We start from the raw sequence: 24843 nt of genomic DNA on the forward strand, positions 1-24843 counted from the left end.
GCAGTCTCACACTGAAAATTGACTTACTATTAAAACTTCTCTGCCCTTGAAACTCACATTCAATGAAACAGCATTGAAACCCACATTCAAAGAAAATGCATTTGCCAGTGGCAGATAAAGATTAATTTTGGGCTGTTTTCAAATCATAGGCCCCTTGAACACGAAACATACACATGCTCTTTGATACACCTTCCTGACTGTATTAAATTATATTCCTTGTACAATACAGTACAGTTGAACTGCCCAATTCAGAACATTTCCATCATAAAAGTTTACTAAAACTTCAATAATCCACCAGTATCAGTAAATATGCACAATCTCTGAAGAAGTAAAAGCCATCTAAACAATTCCACATTAAAGAAATCTGTTAACTAATGAAGAGGTTACTGCTAGCAAACAACTTTATATGTCATTGTTTCATCTACAAATAAAGTGCCTGTTGCCCTTGAGGAATAAATTGCTTATGTTGCATTAAAAAAATTATAATGCTAGTAATATCGCAATAGGGAATGGATGGCAAACTGATAACAGGTTCATAGTTACTAGGTATCTTCGACAAAGAGGACTGTAGTATCCATCCCCTTTACAACAGAGTACAGTATCAGCAATGGATCTGCCTACTGTGGTAGTAGAACCCCCAGCCTTCTGCATCAAAAAGCAAGTACACTACCTGTTGTGCTATTTATAATATAAGCAGACTCAGCATAAGCAACACTTAACTTTTGTTCCCCTGCCGCTCTCAACTCCTTGTAAAATCTGCTCGCCACTCAGCTGTATCTCTGAACTTTGCAGCACAAGAAATCTGGACAAAGCCAAAATTTATTTGGAGGGGGGAGACAAAAGCCCATAAACCAGGGACACATTTTAAACATTGCTTGTATAATGTTGGAAAGTTGCTAGAATAAAATGCTGTGTTATTACCATACATTTCACTGCCAAGTATTGAACCCAGGTCCCTGTGCAAAACAACCAGAGCAAATCAACTATTTTTATGAAAGAAAGGAAGACTTAAACTTAAATGGCTACCATTTAGTGAATTCAGTTCTCACCATAGCTGTCTACATCTTAGCACAAAACACCTGAACAAAGCCAATAATGGGGGAATACAGCCCCCAAACATATTCAGAGAGTTCAGTTATCACCATAGCTCTCAATCTTGGCACAAAAAACCTGGATGAAGCCAATAATAGGGGAATACGGTCCAAAAAATAGGGACAAATATCCACCAGGGCAAACCCACACAAACACAGGGAGGACATGCAGACTCCACACAGAAGGCACCCCAGCCAAGAATCAAACCAGACAACCCATAGCCGTCAGGCAACACTGCTACCACTGCACCACTGTCTGTTTTAAGTAACATAAACCCAGAAACCACATATTTTATGAGGAACTGAACAAATATGAGGCAAAAATCTGCAAATGTTTTAGAAATGGTGGTGGGTAGGGAATTCAGGCTCTTGTCACTTGGGCCCAAAGTACAGGGTTCAAGCCTTATTCTCTACCCACCACCATGAAGCAACTGGGGCATGACACACACACACACACACACACACACACACACACACACACACACACACACCTACCTCCAGAACGGACACACCTACCTCCCTGCAGAACGGACACACCTACCTACCTCCAGAATGGACACACACAACGGCCATGTACTCTGCAAATGCGATCCTGTTTCCCCGATCAGTCCTCCATTCAGCGATCTTGTACTCTGCAGCTGTTTTCCCCGATCGGTCCCCCATACTGGCCCAAGCGAATGTGGTCCTGTCCTCCCCGCACATGCTGTGGTCTTGGTCTCCCGTGAGATGTGAGGAGGCTGGAGCCTCCTGCAATTGGACCAGCCTGCGGTTTGTGCGGTCATCACCACACAGATCTCTGGATTGGAAAGGTGGAGTTAACTCCCGTCCCTATCCGGACTGCCTAACTGAGCAGTCTGGAGCTCAGGAATGCCTGAGTATGTGTGCTTGGAGTTCTGGTCTGCCTAACACAGCAGCCAGGAACTAAGCATGCATGCACAGAGTCCGAGATATTTTTTTATTTTTATATGTTCTACGGTGGACGGTGGGGGGACTGGGGACTTTATTTTATGCACAGGTAGGGGACCCATTTTACAGGTGGGAGGGCTGCAGTCCCGCAGTCCTATAGCACGAGCCGCCCCTGATCTGCAAGCACAAAAATTGCAATGACAGTACCCCATAGTCAGAAGCATACCTCTCAACTGTACATATTATTGCAGAATGTCCAGATTTTTGCCTCATATTTTGGTCCATTTTTCATAAAATTGTGTTTTTGTTGGCAAATCACTGGCAAATCATTAAAGATTGGAGTCAAAATAATGGCAGACATTTTAATTTCAGACTTCGTACCCTTTAGAAAATTCATGCTAATGCAAAACCTGTTCTATCAACTTTATAACAGCAATATTTAAAAAGTGTCCCTATTTTTGGTCTTTTGTCCCCCATTATTTATGTCTTTGTCCAGATTTCTTGCTCTAAGAGGTTGAGAGGTATGGTCAGAAGTCATAAGCAAATCAAGGTAAGTCAGCAGGCCACTGTGGAGTCATAGTTGAATGTTCAAGTGAGTGTATTTTAAACTATTTTTTTAAGCTAGAAATAATTCCTGTGATGGAAATGCATTGCTGTAGCTTTCTGTGCTGTGTACTTTTGAACAGTTGTGATTTGGAATATTGGTTTCCCCAGTGTAATTTAGTTCACTCCCAGATGGAGTCACTGAACTCTTACAACATAAAGTGCAGTTTTTCTGTATTAAAAGCCTAAACAACCAATGTAGTAATGCCCCACAATACTGATATAGTTTAATTGTAACCTCAGATGGTTGAAAAGTTGTATGCACATGTAATTATTTAACTATCAAGGTTTCAAAATGAGAATCTAGCTCCATGAGCATAGCCAGGCATTCACCACATATACCAGTATAAACAATTAAAAAAATTACATTCTGTGCAATAAGATCTGCCAGCATTTTATTTTTAAAAATGGCATATTTATCATGTTTTCTGGTTATATAATCTGATAAATGACTTTTTTTATTTCAGAATGCATGTTTTTTTTTTGTTTTTTGTTTTTTTGAAGAGAAGCCATGTGCTGTCCAGAGTCATGTACCATCTGGGGTTGGGTGGGCTAAACTTCTTTTATAGGGTCTATATTCTGAAAGATAGTATAAAAATCCAAGCACTCCTGGTTAATTCATCTTATAATCTGCTATCTTTATGCAAATCACATTATAAATACAGTATTCAAATTAGATGCATATTTTAACTGAGATAATTTAAGAGTACTCACATGTTTAACTTAATGTAATGTACTTTTTCTTTCAGGTATCCTTAATGAATTATGTTTTTCTAATTCTGTGGGTCTTTGCTCTGCCGATTTCTAAGCTCCGTCCATATGCATCAAGCATATCGATGGTGTGGTCATGTGTGATGATCACATGTAAAATGATGTACCAGCTGAAGTTCGTCAAACCCTATGAGTATTCTTCTAACTGCACAGCGGTAAGTACCTCACTCGGCTAAAGGGCAAGGGAAAGAATTATGTATTTATTTATTTACACATTGCTTAGTTGGTTATCGACCTAGCTGTGGCCCATTTTATGTGGAGATACAAGAGAAAAGATTGACTTAGAAACAAAAGACAATGTGTACACAATTCATTTATCAGTTGTGCAGAAAAGTTTGCAAAAAAGTGTTATAGGTTCATAGGTAAGTACTAGGCTATCTGCCCATGGGCATTTATAAGCCTAGCCACAGAGTGATGGCTTTCACCTCCCCATTAGATTAGTAACCTGGGCCTCTGGCAACAGGGCTCCTGAAGTGATCCCAGGGTAGAACTTACGATTACCCATCCACTCATCAAGATTTCTCTTGAAGAGGGTCAGAGAGGAGCTCTGTCGAATATAGATTGGGATTCTATTCCAGAATGAGGGGAGTCGCTGGGACAGAAATCTATCCCTCCAGCATGTCCTGTTTATTGTTGTACATAGGTTCAAGTCGCTAGAACGAGTAGTTCTGAGGGATCTCATTTTTTTAAGGTGAAGCATGTCCATTAGTTCAGGGTTTGACATGGCCCTATAGGTCAGGCACAGGTCACCTCTGAGCAGACGGTAAGCGACTGAGAACAGCTGGAGCTTTTTTAGTCGTGCTTCATAGGGTAATTGTTTAAGGTCCTTAATCCTCTTAGTGAGGTACTTCTGTGGTCTTTCTAATTATATTATATTGTATCACACCAGAGTGCATCTTGTAAATGTAAACACCATGCATTTCTTAGTTTTCATTATTTATGAGAGCATTTTAAACAAACATGCTAAACTATGTATGGGGAGGGGGAATGGTAACCACATTTTTCAGTTTGAACTCCTTCTTCTTCTTTCGGCATTTTCCCGATTAGGGGTTGCCACAGCGGATCACCTGTCCGCTCATGAATGGCAGTGGAGTTTTACGGTGTCGAGTTGCCAGCCTGGCACCCAACCTTCCACAGAAGGCACACATGCATGCACTCACACCTAGGGCCAATTTAGAGTGTCCAATCCACCTATAGCATGTCTTTGGGATGTGGGAGGGAACCAGAGCACCCGGAGGATACCCACGCGACCACAGGGAGGACATGCAGACTCCACACAGAAGGCACCCCAGCGTTTATCAGTTTGAACTAATGGTGAAAATATAAAGAGCTGTTTAAGTCCTCCTCTGTACACTTCTTTCAGAAAAGATCAAAGGATAAATATAGTACTGAGCTTTACTCATTATACAATTACAGGGTAGCTAGGAGCACACAGTGACTTTACCAGTGAAAATGCAACTTAGCATTATGGTACAAATACTTTATACTTAAAGGGAAACAAGAATATTAAGATAAATAGAAGACTTGCGGTATAGCAAAACAGAGTGAGAAACAGCTAAGATTTGAAAGAAGGGTTCATTTCAAAGTAATAAAGTAGATTAGTTTTGATTGCCCCACATTGTGACTATCAAAGGTAAAGGTGAAAATAACACAAGATGGGAACTTATACCAAACATTACAGTGTATGTTATTTCCAAGAAAATGCAAGCATTCCCTTGTAATTAAAATGCTACTTAATGCAATTAAGTGGAAAAGGAGCTAGAAGTTATGACTGTTGTTTAAAATACATCCTTGAGTATTTTGCAAGTTTGTAGTTGTTTCTGGAAAAAAAGGATGCATAGACGAAAGGGAAGTAAGTACCAGAGGGATCTGCCATGATTGTTGAATAAGGGCAGCTGTCTTGCAGTGGTTATGTTACTCATGCGGTACTGACCTATAACAGTGCCCCATTCTTACATCTCCACCGTACTTCATTTTGTCCAGAGTTTAGCTATTTTTTAAAATGTGTATTTTGTGACACAACAGTGAGGATTATAGTCAGTAAGTAGTAATAGACGTTGCTTTTACTGCCATCTTATTTTTCAGAAAAAATATACATTAATTAAAGTCTCCTCATCTGGGTTATTTCCTCCCCAGTATTTTGGCTTTGTTGTTGATTCTTGTGTTAAAGAGGGCAAGAGAACTTGTATGCCACCACAGGCATTAAAAGTGCAAAACATTCTCTATTAAAAATAAACTGTGTGCATATCGGCAACTTTTATCAAAGCTGCATTAGAAATGTATAAGCTGTACAAAAAGGACAGGAGAACATCTAGAATACAGTGCTGCTAAAACCCCAGAGGTCTTGGTATATTCCTCATTGCTTCAGTCTGTCAAGAATTTATTGTAATAAAATTGTCACAATACTGCCTGTATTGTGTAGCTATACAAAAGATACAGAAGAGTTTTTCCACTCTTTAGAAATACCTGAAAATGCCTCTCTACATTCCACAAAAAGGAGTGTTTACCACAAAATAAGCAGGTGTAAGATAAATCATTTATTTCCCACCTTAATTTAGAATGTGAAGTATGGAAAGAAATTCATGAAATAGGCACAGATAGAATATCCTACAGGATATGATGCACATGAGTTCTTTGCATTGTTCTTCCCAAAGCAGATATGCTGATGAAACAGAATCATGTAATGATCATTATAGGATCTGTTCACTAAAGTGAAAGTGATCAGGTTCCAGTTTCCAAAATATAGTGGCCAAAATATGATGATAGTGCCATTTTCTATAAAGTAAGTTTCATACTGAAATTGTTGCAAAGCATGGTTCTCAACCCCTAAGTGCAGGAAATCTGGACAAAGCCAAAAATAATGGGGTGACAAAGGCCCAAAGTCAGGGAAAATTTTTAATTATTGTTTGTATAGATTTACAGAGTTGTTGAATAATACATTTTGCATTCACACATTTTCTGAAGGATATGAAGTCTGAAACTGAAATGTATGTCATTATTTGAGACTTGAGTAATCAATGATTTCCCAGAAAACCTCAAATTCTATGAACCAAAAATATGGACAGTTGAGGGGTAATACTGCACAGCACAAAACACATTTATTTGAGATGTAACCATATCTCAGATAATTGTATTAAAGGAAAACTCTACCCCAAAACTAAAAAAACAGTTTTGTTCACTCTATCTTTGTTTCCTGACCTATTTTAATGCCTCTAAAGCACTCTAAGTGCTTTATTTGTAATATTAGCCTGTTTTCCACAAAATGGCTACCAATGGGTCTTGATGTATCAATGTGATCTTGCACTCCCTCAACCCTTTCTCTTTCCCATAATACTTTGTATGACTCATGACAAACATAAGGGAGTAACTTTGAATTCCCATGCCATTGATATATAATGGAATTTGGGAGGGTCACTTATTTTCTTTACATTCTGTAAAAGGACTGCTTCTTTTCTGTCTCCAATCATCCTCATTTATGTTTGGCCCAGACTTTGTTTTACATTATACTTAGAAGTTATCCAGCTACAGCCAGAAAAGTAACTAAATTGCAAGCCTTTGTTCAGGGTTTTCTTTTGTAGTCTGAGGAATGGATTCTGCAAGTGTCTCTCGGTGCAGTGACAGTTTTAACACCTCTGCAGTAGTATGGGGGGAGGGCAGTCTCAATTTCTCTTGAACTACAAAAGAAAACACTGAACAAAGACCTGCAATTTAATAACTTTTCTGGCTGCAGCTGGATAACTTCTAACTATAGTGTAAAACAAGATCTGAGCCAAACATAAATGAGGGTGATTGGAAACAGAAAAGAAGCAATCCTTTTACAGAAGGTAAAAAAATAACTGTGATCCTCCCAAATCCCATTATATGTCAGTGGCATGGGAATTCAAAGTTACTTTCTTATGTCTGGCATGAGTCATACAAGTATTATGAGAAAGAGAAAGGGTTGAGGGAGTACAAGATCACATTGATACATCAAGCCCCATTGGTAGCCATGTTGTGTAAAACAGGCTAAAATTACAAATAAAGCACTTGGAGTGATTTCAATGTGTTAAAATTGGTCAAGAAACAAAGACAGAGTGAAAAAAAAAACAGTTTGTTCTAGGGTAGAGTTTTCCTTTAAGTAGTTGGTGTGTGCATGTGGAGGAGGGGTGGCAGTCCCCGAGCTTGCCTCAGAAGTTTAAAACATACATTGCTAGTTTCTCCCTAAGGCTGTTACTTTTCTAAAGAATAGTATTTTTTGGAAATCATATTCCATCAAATGTAAGTTAATGAACTAAGTTATGTTTTGAAGAATTCTTCAAGGTCCTACAAATCCCATGAGGCAATTCCCCTGTAAAAGTAACTTGAGGTATTTTTGGGGTATTTATAAAATAAGATGCATTTAGTGACTAAGCTGTAGCCTCTGGCTTGCTATGTTTGATAATTAGATACCATTACTTTAGCTAAATGGCATGAGGAGAAAAATAGCCTATCTATTCTGCTCTTTTAAGTGACAAATGTAAATACAGGATAAGGCATGTTTGCTACTTTGTTTCCACTGTATGAGTGAAACAGCTATTGAAAAGGAATGCACAGGATGTAATATTAAACTACTCTAGTCTAATGGAGGATAGTACATAAGAGATTACTTTTCTGAGATGTTTTATTAATGTGCTTGGTTGTACTTTGTTAATAATTGATAGCAGTCTGGATTGTAACTTAAAACTGAAGTCAAACAATTTGTTCTGTGCAAACATGCGGAGTCTAGAAGTTTCAAATGATCACCTTCTACACGTGCCAGAAAGATTTGACCTTGAAGGATGGGGAGAATACTGCCTGTATTATACTGTTCAGGGGAGCAGCTTGTAACTGTTGTGACTAGCAATACTTAGCAGTGACCAAGCTAAAATACTGCCTGTATTATACTATTTAGGGGAACAGCTTGTAACTGTTAATGACTATCTATACATATCAGTGGCCAAGCTAGAATACTGCCTGTATTTTACTGTTCAAGGGAACAGTTTGTAACCATTGTGACTATCTATATATATAGCAGTGGCCAAGCTAGAATACTGCCTGTATTATACTGATCAGGGGAGCAACTTGTAACTGTTGTGACTATCTATAAATAGCAGTGGCCAAGCTAGAATACTGCCTGTATTATACTGTCCTGGGGAGCAGCTTGTAACTGTTCTGATCATCTATACAAGCTAGATCCTGCATGCCTGTACATTTTGTATTAGATATGTTTATATAAAGAACCACACGCTGTCCAGGTCGAGTGTGTTCCAACTATTTATTAGTAAAACAACAAGTTAAGCACTTTCATCCCCTCAAGGACTTCATCAGAACCTGATACCATAAAAAATATGATTGACACTCATGGGTTAAGGAACTGACATGAGGATGTAAAGTGATTGGGTGATGTATGTTTTAAGTTGAATACAAGTCATGTGATTGTATATGGCCTCAGGTTCTGATGAAGTCCTTGAGGGGACGAAAGCGCTTAACTTGTTGTTTTATTAATAAATAGTTGAAACACACTCTTGACCTGGACAGCATGTGGTTTTTCATGGTTATTGGTATGTCACTGCATGGACTGCACACAAAGGTGGTTATTATGTTTATATAAAACTTTCTGTATAGTTTAGAGGCTTTCCAGAAGGGAGATTTCATTGTATATAAATCATATATAACAGAAATCACTAAGTAAACCATGTTGGAAGTGTTTGAAAGAATCAGTAGAAGAATTTGGGGAATCATAAAAAGAGAGTTCCTGCTAACAGTGTGATCCACTGCATGGACAACACCTTCATGAGACAAAAACAGCTGAGAAGAAGGAAAAAAGATCACACTTGGAAAAAAATGTAACTACAATAATGACAATCTAGGTAATCTGGTTCTCTCTGGCAGCTAAGGACGGAATAAGTTTTATGCATATTATAGGCAGTGTATGGACATCTGTCTGTATATTATTTTCTATTATAATTCAACTTGTAACCAAAGAATGCATATGACACTGTCTGCATTAGGCTTTAGTTCATTTAGTGTAAACTGTGCTGCTGGTATGCTGAAAAGCTGAATTATGCTGGTTAGCCAAAAAATTACGTTGGTTAGGAAAAAAATCTAAATTTATCCACCCACTCTTATTATGATATTTCCATCTTGAGTGATTTAAAACTATTCACAGTAATACTGTTAAACCCCATTGTAACACATAAAACTACAAATATCATGAAAATGACAGTCTCTACTATAGTTTGTGGCAATTACTCAGGCTGTCGATGAGGAAGAAGCTGTCGCTGTTTCATTTAAATCATCAAGCATAATATTCTGCAACTGATTGTTAATGTGGATGGTTACATTAAATGGCATTCCACAATGGTAGGAGTAATTCTCATTAAAGTGATGCGAGTGAGGTACATTTTCTTGGTTTTGTTAATGCAAATATCTGGAACAGTTGTTGATAAAATCCATGTGGATAAAAAATTCTGGATTAACCAGAAAACTGTTGGCCTACTCAGTCCTGGACTACTGCACCATAAACAAAGCCCCTGTCATGCAGAATTGTGGTGTGAGATTGAAGAACAAAACCATGTGATTGAACAATAGAATAAACAAGCTATACAACATGAAAAAAGGCTGTGCGTAACCAACAAAAGTAACCCAACTTCCTAAAATTAAAGCCAAACACAACCTATTTCACAAAGGATAATCTGGTAATTAAAGTATTCTGTGTGTGTTTAACCTTGCAGGTTAAACTCTAGGAAATATCATAGTGTTCTACGACAACATAACGGAAAGTCACCGGCAATACTCAGGACTGTAGCACACAGGAAATCAGTGACAAAATATACTCTGAACTATGATACATTGTATTGTGCTAGTCAAGAAATTTACCTCCAACCTCAGAACATCAATAAGTATGGCCTTGTCTCTACTGTACCACACTTAGGAAGTAGTCCTTCTCCTCCCCCAAAAAAAAAAAAAGTTGCATCATTACATTAGTTTGAAGTGACATTTAAGCAAATTGAAGCATACTAGTTCCTTAGGCTCCAGTAATCAACCCATATGTCATTAAATAAAAGCATCTGCATAGACACTGTCCCCATTCTAGGCAGAAGGCTCAGTGGTCCCTATCCACAAGGCAGGATGTACAGCTGACCGCAGAAGTTGTGAACCTATCAGTCTCGCTAGTATCCATTGCACCTATAGGGAGACCATCACTGAGGAACTTTTTCAGAGGGACTTAGGCAATCTCCTGCTTTAAAGTATGATGCAAGATTACTTTGTTAAGGGAAGTCATGAGTACTGAATTTAGTTAGTGTAGAAGATCCAGCTACTTTGGATAAGGACTTAGGGCTATACACAGCCTATGTCAATTTCACAAAGCCTTGGGTATCATCCCCGAAAAGAAATATGCCTGTTTATTCAGTCTAAGTACAATACTTGCATGTAACTGCTGCTGATGCCTCTTGATATGGGTCATGTTTGAAAAGGAGTCTTTTTACCAGGTTACTTAGCCAGTTCACTAACTGAAGTATATAGATAGATAGATAGATAGATAGATAGATAGATAGATAGATAGACAGATAGATAGACAGATAATAGATAGATAGATAGATAGATAGATAGATAGATAGATACATAGATAGATAGATAGATAGACAGATAAACCAATCATTTCACTTAGCAAGGTAGCAATATGTATGCAGCTGCTGAAGTAATAGTTAGCTTTCCAGTAGACATCACATGGTAAATGTGGGAGATCAACTGTCATCATCAGCTGTAGTTGCCATTGGGTGTTACAGGGCTCATTTCTTAGCTCAGTTCTCCTTGTGGTATTCTTTTTAGGTGCAAGAGTTAACATCAGTAGCCTCTGGCTTACTATGTTTCATAATTAGATGCCATCACATAGCTAAATGTCATAAGGAGAAAATAAGCCTATCTAGTCTGCCCTTTTAAGTAACGTAATATTCTACCTACCCACTATCCCTTAATTTCTCCTTACCCTTTTCCAATTGTCTTATGTCCTGTTCAATGACTGTATGAATTTCTCCACTACCACCTATTCCAGTAATGGATTCCATGGGTCCATAAATCTCTCTGTGAAAAAAGTATTTTCAGAGATCCAGTGACGAGTTAGTCCATATGGTCTGCAGCTGGGCCACTTCTTTCCTCCTCTGTCCTTCCTTTTCAGAATACCCCTTCATTTTTCCCTGATATGAGCTTCTGCACCAGTACAAACAGTACATTAGTCCCTCTGTCTCTCCTGGTTTTAAGTAAGAAGAGATCACTAGCTCCTCTAGTCTTTGGCTGTATTCCTTTCCCTCCATCCTGTGAATCTTTTATCTGGTAGCTTCTCTTTACATTCCGTGCACAAGCTTGATATCTCATTCTTTTTATTGCCTCCAGATCTGTATGCAACACTCAAGATGTAGTCCAACCATGGTCCTTTTGAATGGGGATCATTACCTCTTTGCTTCTGGAATCTAGCCCTCTGAGGATATACCCCAGAATTCTGTTTGCTGTTGTCACTGCCCTCTCACTCTATCCACTGTGGTCCATTCCATGCATGATGATCGGTTTCAGATCCTTTTCCCATTTTGTTCTACTCCTCACAACTGATGCTCACAGCTGATACTTACCAGTGCTATTGCAGCCCAAGTGCAGTATATCGTATTTGCTTGCACTGAACCTCAACCAGCTGAGGTGTGATTAACACCCTCATGTCCTTTTCCTGCTTTGCAGCCACAAGTTCTTGTTTCCAGCTGCCTCAGTAATGCCTCACATCACAGTGCTCTGCATTAAGTGTAGTACTTTGAATTTGCACAGAATGTCTTGATCTCTCTTTCCAAATTTTTCCTTAGACCCTTCCACATAGTCCATTGCTTTGTCATCAGCAAAAAGGAAGATCCTTTTATCTCTTGCTTCAGATATGTCATTGACAAACATACTGAGAAGTATTAAACACAGGACAGACAGTCCCCTAAGGTACTGCAATATTCAATTCCCTTATGTCTGACACTGTCTGTCTTACCACAACTGTCTGTATTCTACCTTTCAACCATGCAGCTGTCAGGTTTCTCAGTCATGGTCCTTCTCCTATCCCATTTAGTCTTTCTAACAACTTCCTGTGTTAAACAGTAAAAGGCCTCACTCAAATCTAGGTAAACTATATCTGCTGGAAGCATCCTGTCAAATTCACCTGTAACCCATCATAAAACAGGGCCAAATTTGACTGACAGCTCCTTCTGGTTGTGAACCCATGTTGGCTGTTGTTCTGAAGATTGCTGTGCTGTAGAAATGCTACCAGCCTTCTCCTCAGGGTTCTCCCCATGACTTTCCCAAACAAGCCCGTAGTTCCTTGGATTTTTTTTCAGCTTTCTCCTCCCCCTTCTAAGAGACCAATTTGTAGCTCAGAGGCTACAGTGTACTGAGAGCTCTGCCCATAAATTTAGGAATTAGTTAATTTTAGATTTCAGTTTTGCATGAAGAAGTTCTTGCATATTACATGACTTGAAATACTAAACATTATTTTAAAAGATTGTTTGCTTAAATACTTTTTCCAACAAACAAAAATAAATACTTATCTGAACAATAATCAGCAGTTAGGTTTTATACTTTTTGCCTTTTTTCAGGTATTCTAATAATTAAATGTATAAAGTATATATAGAGGATTATGACTGCGTCGCTGATCATTGTTGTTGTTGTTGTGTCTTTCGGTTTTTCCCGGTTAGGGGTCGCCACAGCGGAACTCCGGTCCGCTAATGATTGGGAGTAGATTTTTACGTGCCGAGTTGCCGGCCCTGACGCACAACCTTCAACGAAGGTACACCCATTCACGCATGTCTCCACACAGAAGACGCTCTAGCTGAGAATCGAACAGGACAATGTCTTACTGTGAGGCGACACCGCTACCGCAGCACCACCACCACAGTACATAATCTGTTTATTATGTGTTCGCTCGAGAGGTGAGCATCCTTGTTGAAAACACATAATAAAGAGTTATGATTGGTGACCCAGTCATAATTCTTTGTAATGCATGGAGCTTTATCTGCTCCATGTACTACTAGTTTCAGAAAAAAAGTAAAAAAAAAAAAAAACACTTAAGGGTCTCAGTGGCTTTCAGAGCTGTAAAGCACTTAGGGGGAGCTGTCAGAAAGGCAGTGTAATGCTTTCTGTTACATTTACACTCACCTTTCATGCTTCTCAATGGTCCAGATTTTGGCATAATGAGCAGATTTTTGCCTCATTTGTTGGTCTGTTCCTTTTAAAGGAGGCTTGAGGTCACTGAATAGTGACATACATTTAAGTTTCAGAGTTAGTATTCTTAGAAAAAAAAATCTGGCTCAAACATTCTGTTATTCTAGCTACTTTCTAAGTTTGTAAGAAGAAGGGACATGCTATCTCTTTGGACAGCAGTACCACTGCTGTCATTTACTGGTCAGTACTGTCAGATTTGACTGTCTAATGCTAGACCCAAACTTAACAATTTAAGCAGGGGATGCTTAATAATTGTTAAGATCAGGTCTAGTGCCACTTTATCGCTTAACTGATTTGTCTTTTTCCAAAATTTGATATGTCATCACTACAGTCCATGCAATACACTGTATTTAATACAAATCCATAGTGAATACTAAGCTTTTTATGAAGCTGTAGAAGCTATACAATACAAATAATTCTGCATTATATCATTTATCATTTTAATTAGTACAGACTTATCAGAACAGCTGGAATTGTTTAAAAGGCATAAACAGAATGTTTGTAATACCACTTCATTCCACAGACTTGTCTATAATCTTAACTGTCAGTTGCACCATTTTAGAACTATCAAAACTTGGCAACAGCTCACAGAAAACATGGATTTTGAGTTCAAAAACTACATCATCTTATTAGTAACCTTGAACATAACTTATCAGGAATATATCAATAAATCCTCACCTTTAAACTGATGAAAACATGATTAGAAAGACAGCTTGGTTATTGCAAGAAAATGCCTTGAATAATGAGTATCTGGAATGTGATCAGTGGGCTGTCTGAAGGGGGAACACTAGTAATTTTTCACTAGGATTTTTATGCTGGGTGTTGTTTGCCTTATTTAATGATAGCTTATGTTGAAGCCTTTAGGAACTATAGACTATACATTGACTGTCACAGAGTGAATGGCTCCTATTTTATTTAATGTTTGTGGGATTTTAAGTTTTTTGTGTTACTTATAATCATCTGGTTCAATTGTATACTTTGAATCCTCTCCCGAGATTGTGGTTGCTTGCACATAAAGGCGTGTATTACCCACAGATATTCTATTTTGAGAAAGTACTTGATCACATGATAGCTTGGTACCATATCACAAATCCCAGTTGCACAGACATTTCATTGAGGTTTGGATGAGATGTTATTCATTCCATTCTTAATGAGCTTCAGTTTTTCTTTCTGTCATATCATGACTGATTCATATTCTCAAAAAAATAAATAAATGTTTGCTAACAAGTACAGAGCACTGATCTATGTGAACCCATTTCACTCAGGGTCACAAAGGAAGCAAATGGTGGGTGTGGGATTAAACCATGGAATAGTGTATGTTATAGATTTATAATCATAGTCTTTAACCTCTGCCTCAAACTACCAGCCAGTGGCATTTGCTTATGAATCCTTTTATCTGCACAGACTGCTTTGTGGATGTACAGGAACCAGTGAGGGAGTTACATAGGTATACTAGAAGCAATACAAAACACTCTGACTTACTTAGAGCAATATTAGAGATCAGTGAATAGTTGTGTACTGAGTTTTTGGGGTAAGGGTTGCAGTTTGATGCAGATCACTTTCCAAATGCCACCTAGACGTTAATGACTACAGTCATAAGGTGATTCGGAAAATGATTATTGTGTAAGGAAGGGGATTTTTGAGCAGATCAGTTAGACACTTGAGTGATAGAAAGGTACAGGCTTCTTCTGGACCCTGAATTTGGCCACAGAAATTCATTGTGAATGCTTTTCACATGTCAGGGAGGGGTTAAATAATGGTGCTTTCTATGTGGAAGTATTGCAGAAGTTAATATGGTTGTTTGTTGACTGAGCTAATACAGAAGTTATAAAGGCACAATTAAAGTAGTGCATTTGTTTCTGTATATTAATTGTTTTATTTACTGTTTAATTGTATGAGTTTATCTATTGGCTGTTTTATATTTGCCACTTCTGGGAAGATGTGATATGGTGAAGGAACCTGTTTCCACACTGTATGGGTGCAGTATGGGTGAGTGACAGCTCACAGACCTTACAGAAAAGCAAACTCCAATGTCAAAAATGGAAAAGTATTCTCTACAATTTGCACATCACACTGAAACATAACTACTTATTACAGCTGTCAAAACTCACTTCTGCAGCCTATAGTTTTGCTGAACATAGAACACTTGACTGACTGAAAGAAATCAGTTTTAAAAAGAAAATCAACAGATGAGTAAAGTCTGTGGAAAAGTAAAATGTAAACTCCAAAACTGTGCTGGCAGTTGATGCAGATGGTTAAGCCTGTGAGCTCTAGTCCCTGTGGTAGAGGGTTTGATTCCCTTAGCCCTCATTTGCCTGCTGTGTGACACTAAGCAAGTCACTTAACCAGACATTGCTCCTTGTCACTTTTGAAAAGGTACTGTAGTTGACAAATGGGTATTGTTATTATAAACTTTTTCTTCAGGGGTGCAAGCCCAAATGGTGGGTTGCTGTTACCCCACAGCCTCCAGGCTTAATTATTCTCACTTCAGGATTATTATAACTTGGAGAAAGACGAAAATTCACAAAAAAATTTTAAAATATATTTGACTCTTTCTTTGAGTAAATGCAGTCTCTGATGCAATATTTTTACCTTGGGGTGTGGGTAGAACCCCTCACCATGTGGGGTAAATGGGGGTTTGCTCTCCCACAAAAATATATGTATGAAGTATCACTTTCATTGTTTTATGTATATGTGTCCTGCACTCTGTTTCTTGTACATAATTTCATATGACCATCATTCACAGTTTCTACACTTTATACCACATTGTTTATTTGTAGTCCACCTCATTCTTATCTTAAGAAAGCTAATTTATTTGTTTCTACTCACTTGGTGAAGAGTTTCACAAAAATCATGTCATTTTTCAAGTATAATAAAGGCTGGATCTGTTAAAAAAGCTACTTTAATCATATCAGTTTATTATAAATTTACAGCATGTTTCATGTTAAATTAAATAAAAATTAAAAAAACAAGCATTTTTGTAGGGGGTGCTGCCATGCTTGCCCCCAGTAAATTATATATATCAACTGTGAAATCTTACAATAGTTGTGGAAAGGGAACACTTCTTTAACCCCACTGTCTGATGATCTAGCAGTAACACAGACAGCATGTAGAAAGATGCTTACATACTCACATGCAGCCAAATATATAAATTCTAACCTCACCAAAACAGATATTCTCTTCACTTACTACACTACTTTCACACACAAACACGTATATGAACACTTGCCAACAACAATTATTCTGACACCCTCTCCATTTAAAAACTGTCACCATACAATAATACAGGTTGATGAAATGGTAATCAATGAAATGAGATGACTGATGTTTTGACAAAGCAACCCTACAATCAAAAGATTGCAATTTTATCTATACTTATAAGGAGAGAGAGGGAGAGAGAAGAAACCCCGATTAAAAGTTACATTTGCTGCTGCATTTGAAGCAAGGAATTGTTCTTGTGGTTCAGCTTTACTGAGTAGCTGCTAAAGACAGCAAGGATAACACCAGAGTATGGTGTGTTGGTGTTTAATCACTTCAGTAAAGGAAATGTTTTTTTTTTTTCATTTTCTGTAAAACAAGCTGAAATAATCATCCTGGATTTGTTTTTCTCAGTTTAAGCTGTAGTGCCAATGACATTCGGCCTGTTATAAATGACTTGCTCTCAGTTCATCAGTGTAAGTGACTTACTGCAGAGTATTTCTATTTTATTAATAGGCCTTATAGTGAAATAAATCACTTACTCTGTGAGCAAGACTTTTTGGAATCTGACCCTTTGTTTTGTACTTTTCTTGTCAGGTCTATCTGAATGTGTGGTTAAAATAAACAAATCAGCATTTGTGTTCCTTTCCTGAAGTTCATAAGTGCTAACTTTGCCGCATGTAGTGAACATGCTTTAGGTGTTTTGATCATCAAGTTACCCTTTTTCCTATAAATTTTTTTAAAGACTGTGATCCTACAAGCAGTTGAAAATGTTGTGTTTCAGTCAGCTGTAGCAATGCAAACCACAGAAGGTGTGTAGAAGACAACAAAGCACTTCTTCAAAAGTAATGCAGCCATAAAACACATCCTACGAGAGTCAAACAGAAAAAAATGAGCGGGCAAATGCAGCAGGGACTATGGCCAAGTGTTACTAGCATTACAACAAGATTGTGCTGAAAAACAGGATACTAATAGGGCCTTGTTAGAGGCTATTACAAGAGAACAACAGAAAGTTATGATCCTGAATGAGGCAGAAAGCTTGGTCAGTTGGGTCCCAGCCAACTTGAAATGCAAGCTTCAGGGACAAGCTATGTTTTGCAAAACATGAACCAGACTGATGATATGCATGTAGGCATTCCACATTACATTTGATAGCACAGCATAATATGAGGGCATCTAGCAACCGAGCAAGAATCATTGCACCTTCCCAATGTGAAGCATAAAATGTGTGAATGATATAACAAGCTAAAGATCGAGATTCTGATGCACACCAGATTTCACAATCCATCTGGACAGACAACAGAGTAATTTCATGCATGAGTCTGTACACCTGAAAAAAATGGTAGTAGCTGTTTGATCTCCTTCAACTATAGTCAAGCAGTAGTCAATAAATTGTCCAGCTAGTGGTAGATAATCATTTTCTCAAGTCTTTACCTTCAATGACTCAAAGACTTATTAGCCAAGGAGCATTCCCACCCCACAGAAATGCACTCCAAGTTGGTTAAACAGTATATGGATGTGGCTAAGCTGTTAACTAATGTATCACTGAAGGCAAACACAGTGAATATTTAAAAACATGGAAAGTCTGTATTTAGGGATACAACTGGGGAAGGAAAAGAAATTTGACACAATATTAAAGAGCATAAGGAAGGTATTGAGGCTCAATATAGACTTGAAATATTAAAGTGCTGCAATTGCTATCAGTTTGGACACATATAAAAAAAATCTCCCTCCCTAGTTGAAAATATGGTATCATATGCATTCTCGAAATTGTTTCTACACACTGAGATTATTAAGAGGATGGGAACTGTTTACATTCATGGTAACAAAAGATAGCATCCCACAACCAAGTACTATTATAGAGATACTTTCCCAATTTCTAAAGCTGTGGACAAGACTAAGAAAAGGTTCCCAGAACCTGAAACGTAGTGGAGAAGTTACCACTGTTAGAAATGAGCCAGAGAGACTTTCAGGAGAGAGGGAAAGTATAAAAGAAAGAAAGAAAGAATGGTTCATGATTTTCAGAAATGGACCTTGAGGAAAGGCCAGGATTGCTGAACTGTAACACTGCTATTCCTGCTTTTGTAAGGGATGAAACAAACCCAACCACATTCAGATCACATGATGACACAAGGACCACAGGAAGTCCAATATAATATAAGTCATCTCAACTTCAAAGAAAGCACAACAGGGAGATCTCACTCTCAAGGAGACTAGCAATAATGTCCAGGACAAAGGAAGTACATCATCAGAAATTCATAGGTTCATAGATTATACTAGGTTAACTGCCCTTGTGGGCCACCTTAAGCCTAGGCAGTTATCCCATGTGAGAATCAAACTCCCCACCTTTCATCTGTAAGGCAGGCACCTTAACCATTATGGCAACTCCTCACCTTCTTGCCTATATATCAAGATAGCTAATGGCACTATCTATAAGGCAAATAGCGTTAACATATGTAGGTATCCCAACTGTTTAGATAGACTGTACAGACTGTACTAAGATTAGCACACTATCATATCCTGGGAGGACACCTGAGAATTGAGAAAACTAATGAAAAAGTGTTGGGAAGGCTTTACGGGCTGGTACTATTTGTGGGGTTATGTGTTGTTAATGCTGTGATGTTGGTGGGAAGCTTCATGTTATAGCTGAGATGTAGAGGAGTACATCAAAACTATAACTTAGTCATCTGGTGCCCTGTGCAGTTTTCTGAAATGGTGCCCCTCTCCACACAAAGATAAAGAGCAAGGAATAAAAAAAATATTCTTCTCACAATTTCCCCTCAGCTCTAAGTTGAAGAGAAAAGAAACAAAAAAAAAATCTCTTCTTTTTCTGAAACTGTAGGAGACTGCTTGCTACAAATGTAACACGTGACGTGCTGCAGTTTAAATATCATATACAAGGTGCTTCAGTGCTTCACCCATGACCACAAGTACTGTATCGGCATTCCTTTCTGAATGTCTGTGCTGTAGTACTGCACTGTCTGCCCCTGCCAGTCACACCCACTAACATCTTGCACCACCTTATTGATCACACCTATGACTATCGCTCCCCCCACCCCACCCTTGGCACATTGTTGCTATCAACATTCATTTATGGGCAATATTGGTGTGCACTTCTGCATTATGCCACCCTAACAGCTTGCACCTAGGTCGGCTGCCCCTTTGCCCTGCTATAGTTACACCTCGGGGTGCATGTTGTTTAGCTTCATGTTGATTGCAAAAAGAGAAAGCAGCAAGCCTTTAGTGAACACTTTCCTTCAAAAGATAATATGGTCCCTAAAAAGCTGCCAATACTAGATGCAAATGAAAATGAGTGAAAGGAACAGGAGAGACTTAGTTTCTGAAAATACAGAAAATGTAAAAATAGAGTTGACAAGACTAGAGGATGGTCTAAAACTGGCACTTAAGCTTAGTGCTAAAAAGTAAAACAATACAAAAAGTTATGTAAGAAGTAGCATAGGTGGAAATGGCTATAAGAAACAGCTGTACAAAAGACCAACCTGCTGAACAGAATATACATGTAACATAAAAGTTGGAACTAGACATTTGCCAAAAAAGCAGTTATACATAAAAGGTGGTCATAATAACTATATAAGAAAATGATGCTTTCTGTACTATATTTCAGTCTGAATGGTCTTACAGATAAATATAAAATAGAAAGAGTAGTGAACTATATTAAAAATATAGAGTGCAAATAGCTGTGTTACAGGAGACAAACCTGGAAAGAATTGAACATGTGAATTTGATAAAGAAAAGTTTTCAGAATGGTTATTTAACAGAGCACAGGAAAAGATGAGTACTTACATTACTTGCAAGAGGAGCTCCAATAGTGATAGAAGAGGAAAAAAAGATAATGGAGGATACATAGTACTAAGAGGCTACCAACTAGGGAGGAGGATTACACTGCATGCATTTACATTCCACCTAAAACTGCTATAATGGAGCTTAAGAAAATTCTGGGCTAAATATCAGCTTTCAGCAAGGAATATTACTTATAGGTGGAGACTGGAATTTGGTTTGCAACACTAAAGCTGTATCTGGAGACCTAGAAGGGAAAATATAACAAAGGAGAGTAGATTTTTGAAGAAATTTATGAAAATATTTGGCATAGAAGATGTGAATTCAGTACTAGCTCAGAGTGAATTTACGTATTATTCACTGAGATACAAAAACTGGGCTAGGCTAGATAGATTTTATATCTCACAGGAACATGTGCATTTAATTGAAGGTCTTCAAACACACACAGTAACTATTTCAGATTATGTGCCAGTAATAACTAAAATAAAAACGCAAGGTAATGAAATAAAAAATGAGACACTGGCGCTTTCCCACCTATCGGTTGAAAAGAGAGAAATTTAAGGAATGAGTTTTGGAATTATCACGAGCTACTAGAGAAGATGGGATTTTCTTCTGAAAACATAGCTAGGGAGTGGGATAAAATTAAGGTGGAGTTTAAAACTAGGGTGGAAATAAAAGAAAGTGAGATATGGTTAAGAGATAACAATAATTATTTACAGAGATTGACAAATGTTAAAGTGTTGCAAAATAGAGGGGATCTCACAGAACAAGAAAAGGAGCAACTGCAGAATCATAAACAGAAAGTAAGAGATTACCTCGATAATATGCACGAGTTTAGAAAGACTGCTCTTAAGTAACTGTTTTTTGATAATAATTCTAGAGCACAAAAACTTTTAGCACAACTCAGGCAACAAACAGTGGAAAGGGCTGTCACCAAGCTTAGGGAGCCTATAACAAGGAAGATAGCAAGAGATCCTGTAGAAGTATTAGAAATATTTTGGAAATTTTATTAAAGTTTGTATAAAGCATAGAAATATGGAAAATTAAATATACCAAGGTTAGAGATAGATGAGGCTCAATTACTAACAGGATAGGAAGAGATGAGATAAAAATGGCTACGTATAACCAATCTACAGGAAAGTCCCCAGGAATAGATGGTATTCCTGTGGATGTTTGGAAGTTAGGAGGGAAAAAAATGATAAATATCTGGAAGGTTTTATTTAATTGTATTTTAAGAGAAGAAGTACCAGCATCCTGGAAGAAAGTGGTGGTAACAATGCTACCTAAAGAGGGTAAAGAGGCATCAGATCTAGCTTCATATAAGCCCATTGCAATACTAAACCATGATTATAAAGTGTTTATGTCTATAATTTATTTTATTTTACATTTGTTAACTGTGAAGGTCTGACTTGCAATGAAGCCAGTTTTCAGCGGTGGCCCGGGGAGAAATGCTCCAGATGCATGTCTTTGTAACATGGGAGGAAACCGGAGCACCCGTAGGAAACCCACATGAATGCAGGGAGGACATGCAGACTCCACACAGAAGGCAGCCCAGCCGAGAATCAAACTGAGAACCTCTTGCTGCACCACTGCGCCGTCAATGGCTAAAAGAATGGCAAAAGTGATACCAAGATTGATAGATATGGATCAGTGCAGTTTTGTGGAAGGGAGGCCAACATTTGACGATATTAACAGAACATTGATGATCCAGAGGGAAGCAAAATGTAAGAAAATACCATTTTTATTGGTGGGACTTGATGCAGAGAAAGCATTTGACAGAGCAGACTGGGACTTCATGAGCAGAGCAATTGAAGCATTTGCTTTTCCTGATACAATTATAAGGTTGATTAGAAGTATATATGAGGGATCGGAGGTGAATATTAAAGTAGGTGGGGTCCTCTCTAATAACTTCTGCTTGAGGAGAGGAATCAGGCAGGGTTGTCCACTTTCCCCTTTGTTGTTTGCTTTATGTTTAGAACCATTGGCAAAGAAAATAAGGGACTCAGAAATTCAAGGATATAATTGCTATGGTAGTCAGAAAAAGCTGGCTGTATTTGCAGATGATATTATTTTATACATGACAAAACCAGAAAGGGACATTATAGTGTTGTAGAACATGTTAAGACAGTTTCAGATCTTCACAGGATACAAAATTAATTAAACTAAAACAAAGACAATAGCAGTAAATTATGTACCCACACAAAAATTGGTCCAACAATATACATATTTATGGGGACATGATAAAATGAAGTATTTAGGAGTATGGATTAGAAATGACTCTTCTGTGGCAGCTAAGGATAAGAGACTAAACAGAAGATAATACAAAAATTGAGAAACTGGAAGCTTTGTTATATGGATATGGATACTAAGATACAAGCCATTAAAATGTTGTTAGTCCCTTTAGTCTTATACATAGGTCAGGCATATTTTTATCAACGAGAGGAGAAGCTGTGGATAGCAATTAAAAAAGAGTTGAAGGATTTTATCTGGGAAGGAAGACAGCAAGGGTCAATTGGGATAAGCTGATTCTTCCAATAGAACAAGGCAGACTAGGATTACCCAATTTGAGAGGGTAATTTAGAGCAATGCAGTTAAGATTCTTATACATAGCACTAGCAGAAAACTATAATTCAAAGTGGAAAGGCATGATGGTGATACAGGGAGGAAGCTCAAGAAATAAGGAGAGACTGGGATTTTAGATGCAGACTGTTAAGGAGAACAACAACAACCATGCTGAGTATTATATCCATAAAATACCAGGGAGTATTCTAGGAACTAAACCAACATAAAAATGGAGAAAAGAGATTTTGCCAATAGAAATGACTGTGGTTAGGCATACAGATAATTGTCAAGAGGGGGCTGGAATTTATTGGAGAAAACTGACAAAGGAACCAATGTATTGGGAGCAGATTACTAGAAAGGGAAAGGTAATAGAAGGGGATGAGGCCAAGAATTTATTTGGACTGCAGGTTAGACCTTCCCTATCAAAGATTGATATCAGAGTATAGGCAAACAGAAAGAAATAGGGGGCCTCTGAATGAAAGACCAGTACTGGTAGAGTTTTTAATAGAATCTAGAATAGAAGCTGCAGTTAAAAAAGGAATAATTAGTAAAGCATATAAAATATTGCATGATAATTATAAGAATCAATCAGAGGAGCTTAGAAAGGATTGGGGAGAGAGATTGGGTAAGCAATTCACAAAGAGACAATGGGGGATATATGTATATCTCCCAAGTATGCAACAAAGTCTAGAATATTTAGGATCTTTGCCTGGAAGTGTTTACATAGGTATTTTTATACCCCAAGTAGACTTCAAATAATTTTTCCTCAGGTGGATAACAAATGTTGGAGGTGTGACAGGCAAGAAAGAGGTTGATGGGAATATTTTTTTGGTAGTGTAATTTATTTATTTATTTATTATCTTATTTCAGTTTGATAACTGGGGAAGTCCACTGGGCCACAAAGAGCCCGCTTTCAGTGGCGGTCCAGGGAGAAAAGCTCCAAAGAACAGTTACATAGAGATAGAATATACAATCAGTTTTTGAGAATATGCAGTATGCCATAAAATAATATGGTGACATACAATAAATTCATATAGAAAATACGACATACAATACAATAACATAACAGTCTTGCATACAGACATATGATAAGTATATGTGAATTATTTTTTTTTTAGTAAGTAAGGGTAACAATTTGAGTAAGAGAGAGGATTGAGAGCAATAGGTGAATGTCACAGTGGGGTGATTATAGAAGTAGTTGTTGCAGAGAGAGTGGAGAGGTTGATAGGTAGAGAGGGAATTTAAGTTGGGGAGTGGGGTGTGCATGTCCATTTAGTAGTAAGATAGAAGAACAAGAGACATTTGAATTTAGTGTGGTCCAGGGTATTGCGAAGAGTGGGAGGGAGAGAGTTCCATGGTTTAGAAATAGAGTAGGAAAAGAAGGAGGCGGCCAGGAGGTCGCGATGGTTTGTGGATCTGTAGGATGTTTTGGTTTTCTGGTCTGAGTAAGCGGTTAGGGATGTAGCTATTTAGTGCAGTAGAGAGGGGGCAGCTAGTGGGTTTGTGGATGAGTTTGTGGGCATTAGTGAGTTTGAACAAGGTCAGGTAATTGGGAAGTTTGAGCTACTGTAGAGTATGCAGAGAGTGGTAGTGGTGGGAGGAGTATTTTGAGTTGACAGCAAATTTGCTTATTTTGTTGCAACATGATTTGAGCTTATATTGTAGTTCGAGT

The 24843-nt window shown here is 37.9% G+C and overlaps 1 protein-coding gene across 1 annotated transcript in view; it reads left to right on the forward strand.

Annotated features, from left to right (window-relative positions):
- Positions 1-24843, forward strand: part of LOC122816231 (piezo-type mechanosensitive ion channel component 2-like) — a 1381906-nt gene that overhangs the window by 683942 nt on the left and 673121 nt on the right. Inside the window, exon 19 of the mRNA XM_044088974.1 lies at positions 3350-3526. Within this exon, the coding sequence (XP_043944909.1) occupies positions 3350-3526 (177 nt within the window). The remainder of the gene's footprint in view (positions 1-3349; positions 3527-24843) is intronic.

The sequence above is a fragment of the Protopterus annectens genome, chromosome 12.part0 (genome assembly GCF_019279795.1).
Source record: "Protopterus annectens isolate FY-2018-M chromosome 12.part0, PAN1.0, whole genome shotgun sequence".
Classification (NCBI taxonomy): domain Eukaryota; kingdom Metazoa; phylum Chordata; order Ceratodontiformes; family Protopteridae; genus Protopterus; species Protopterus annectens.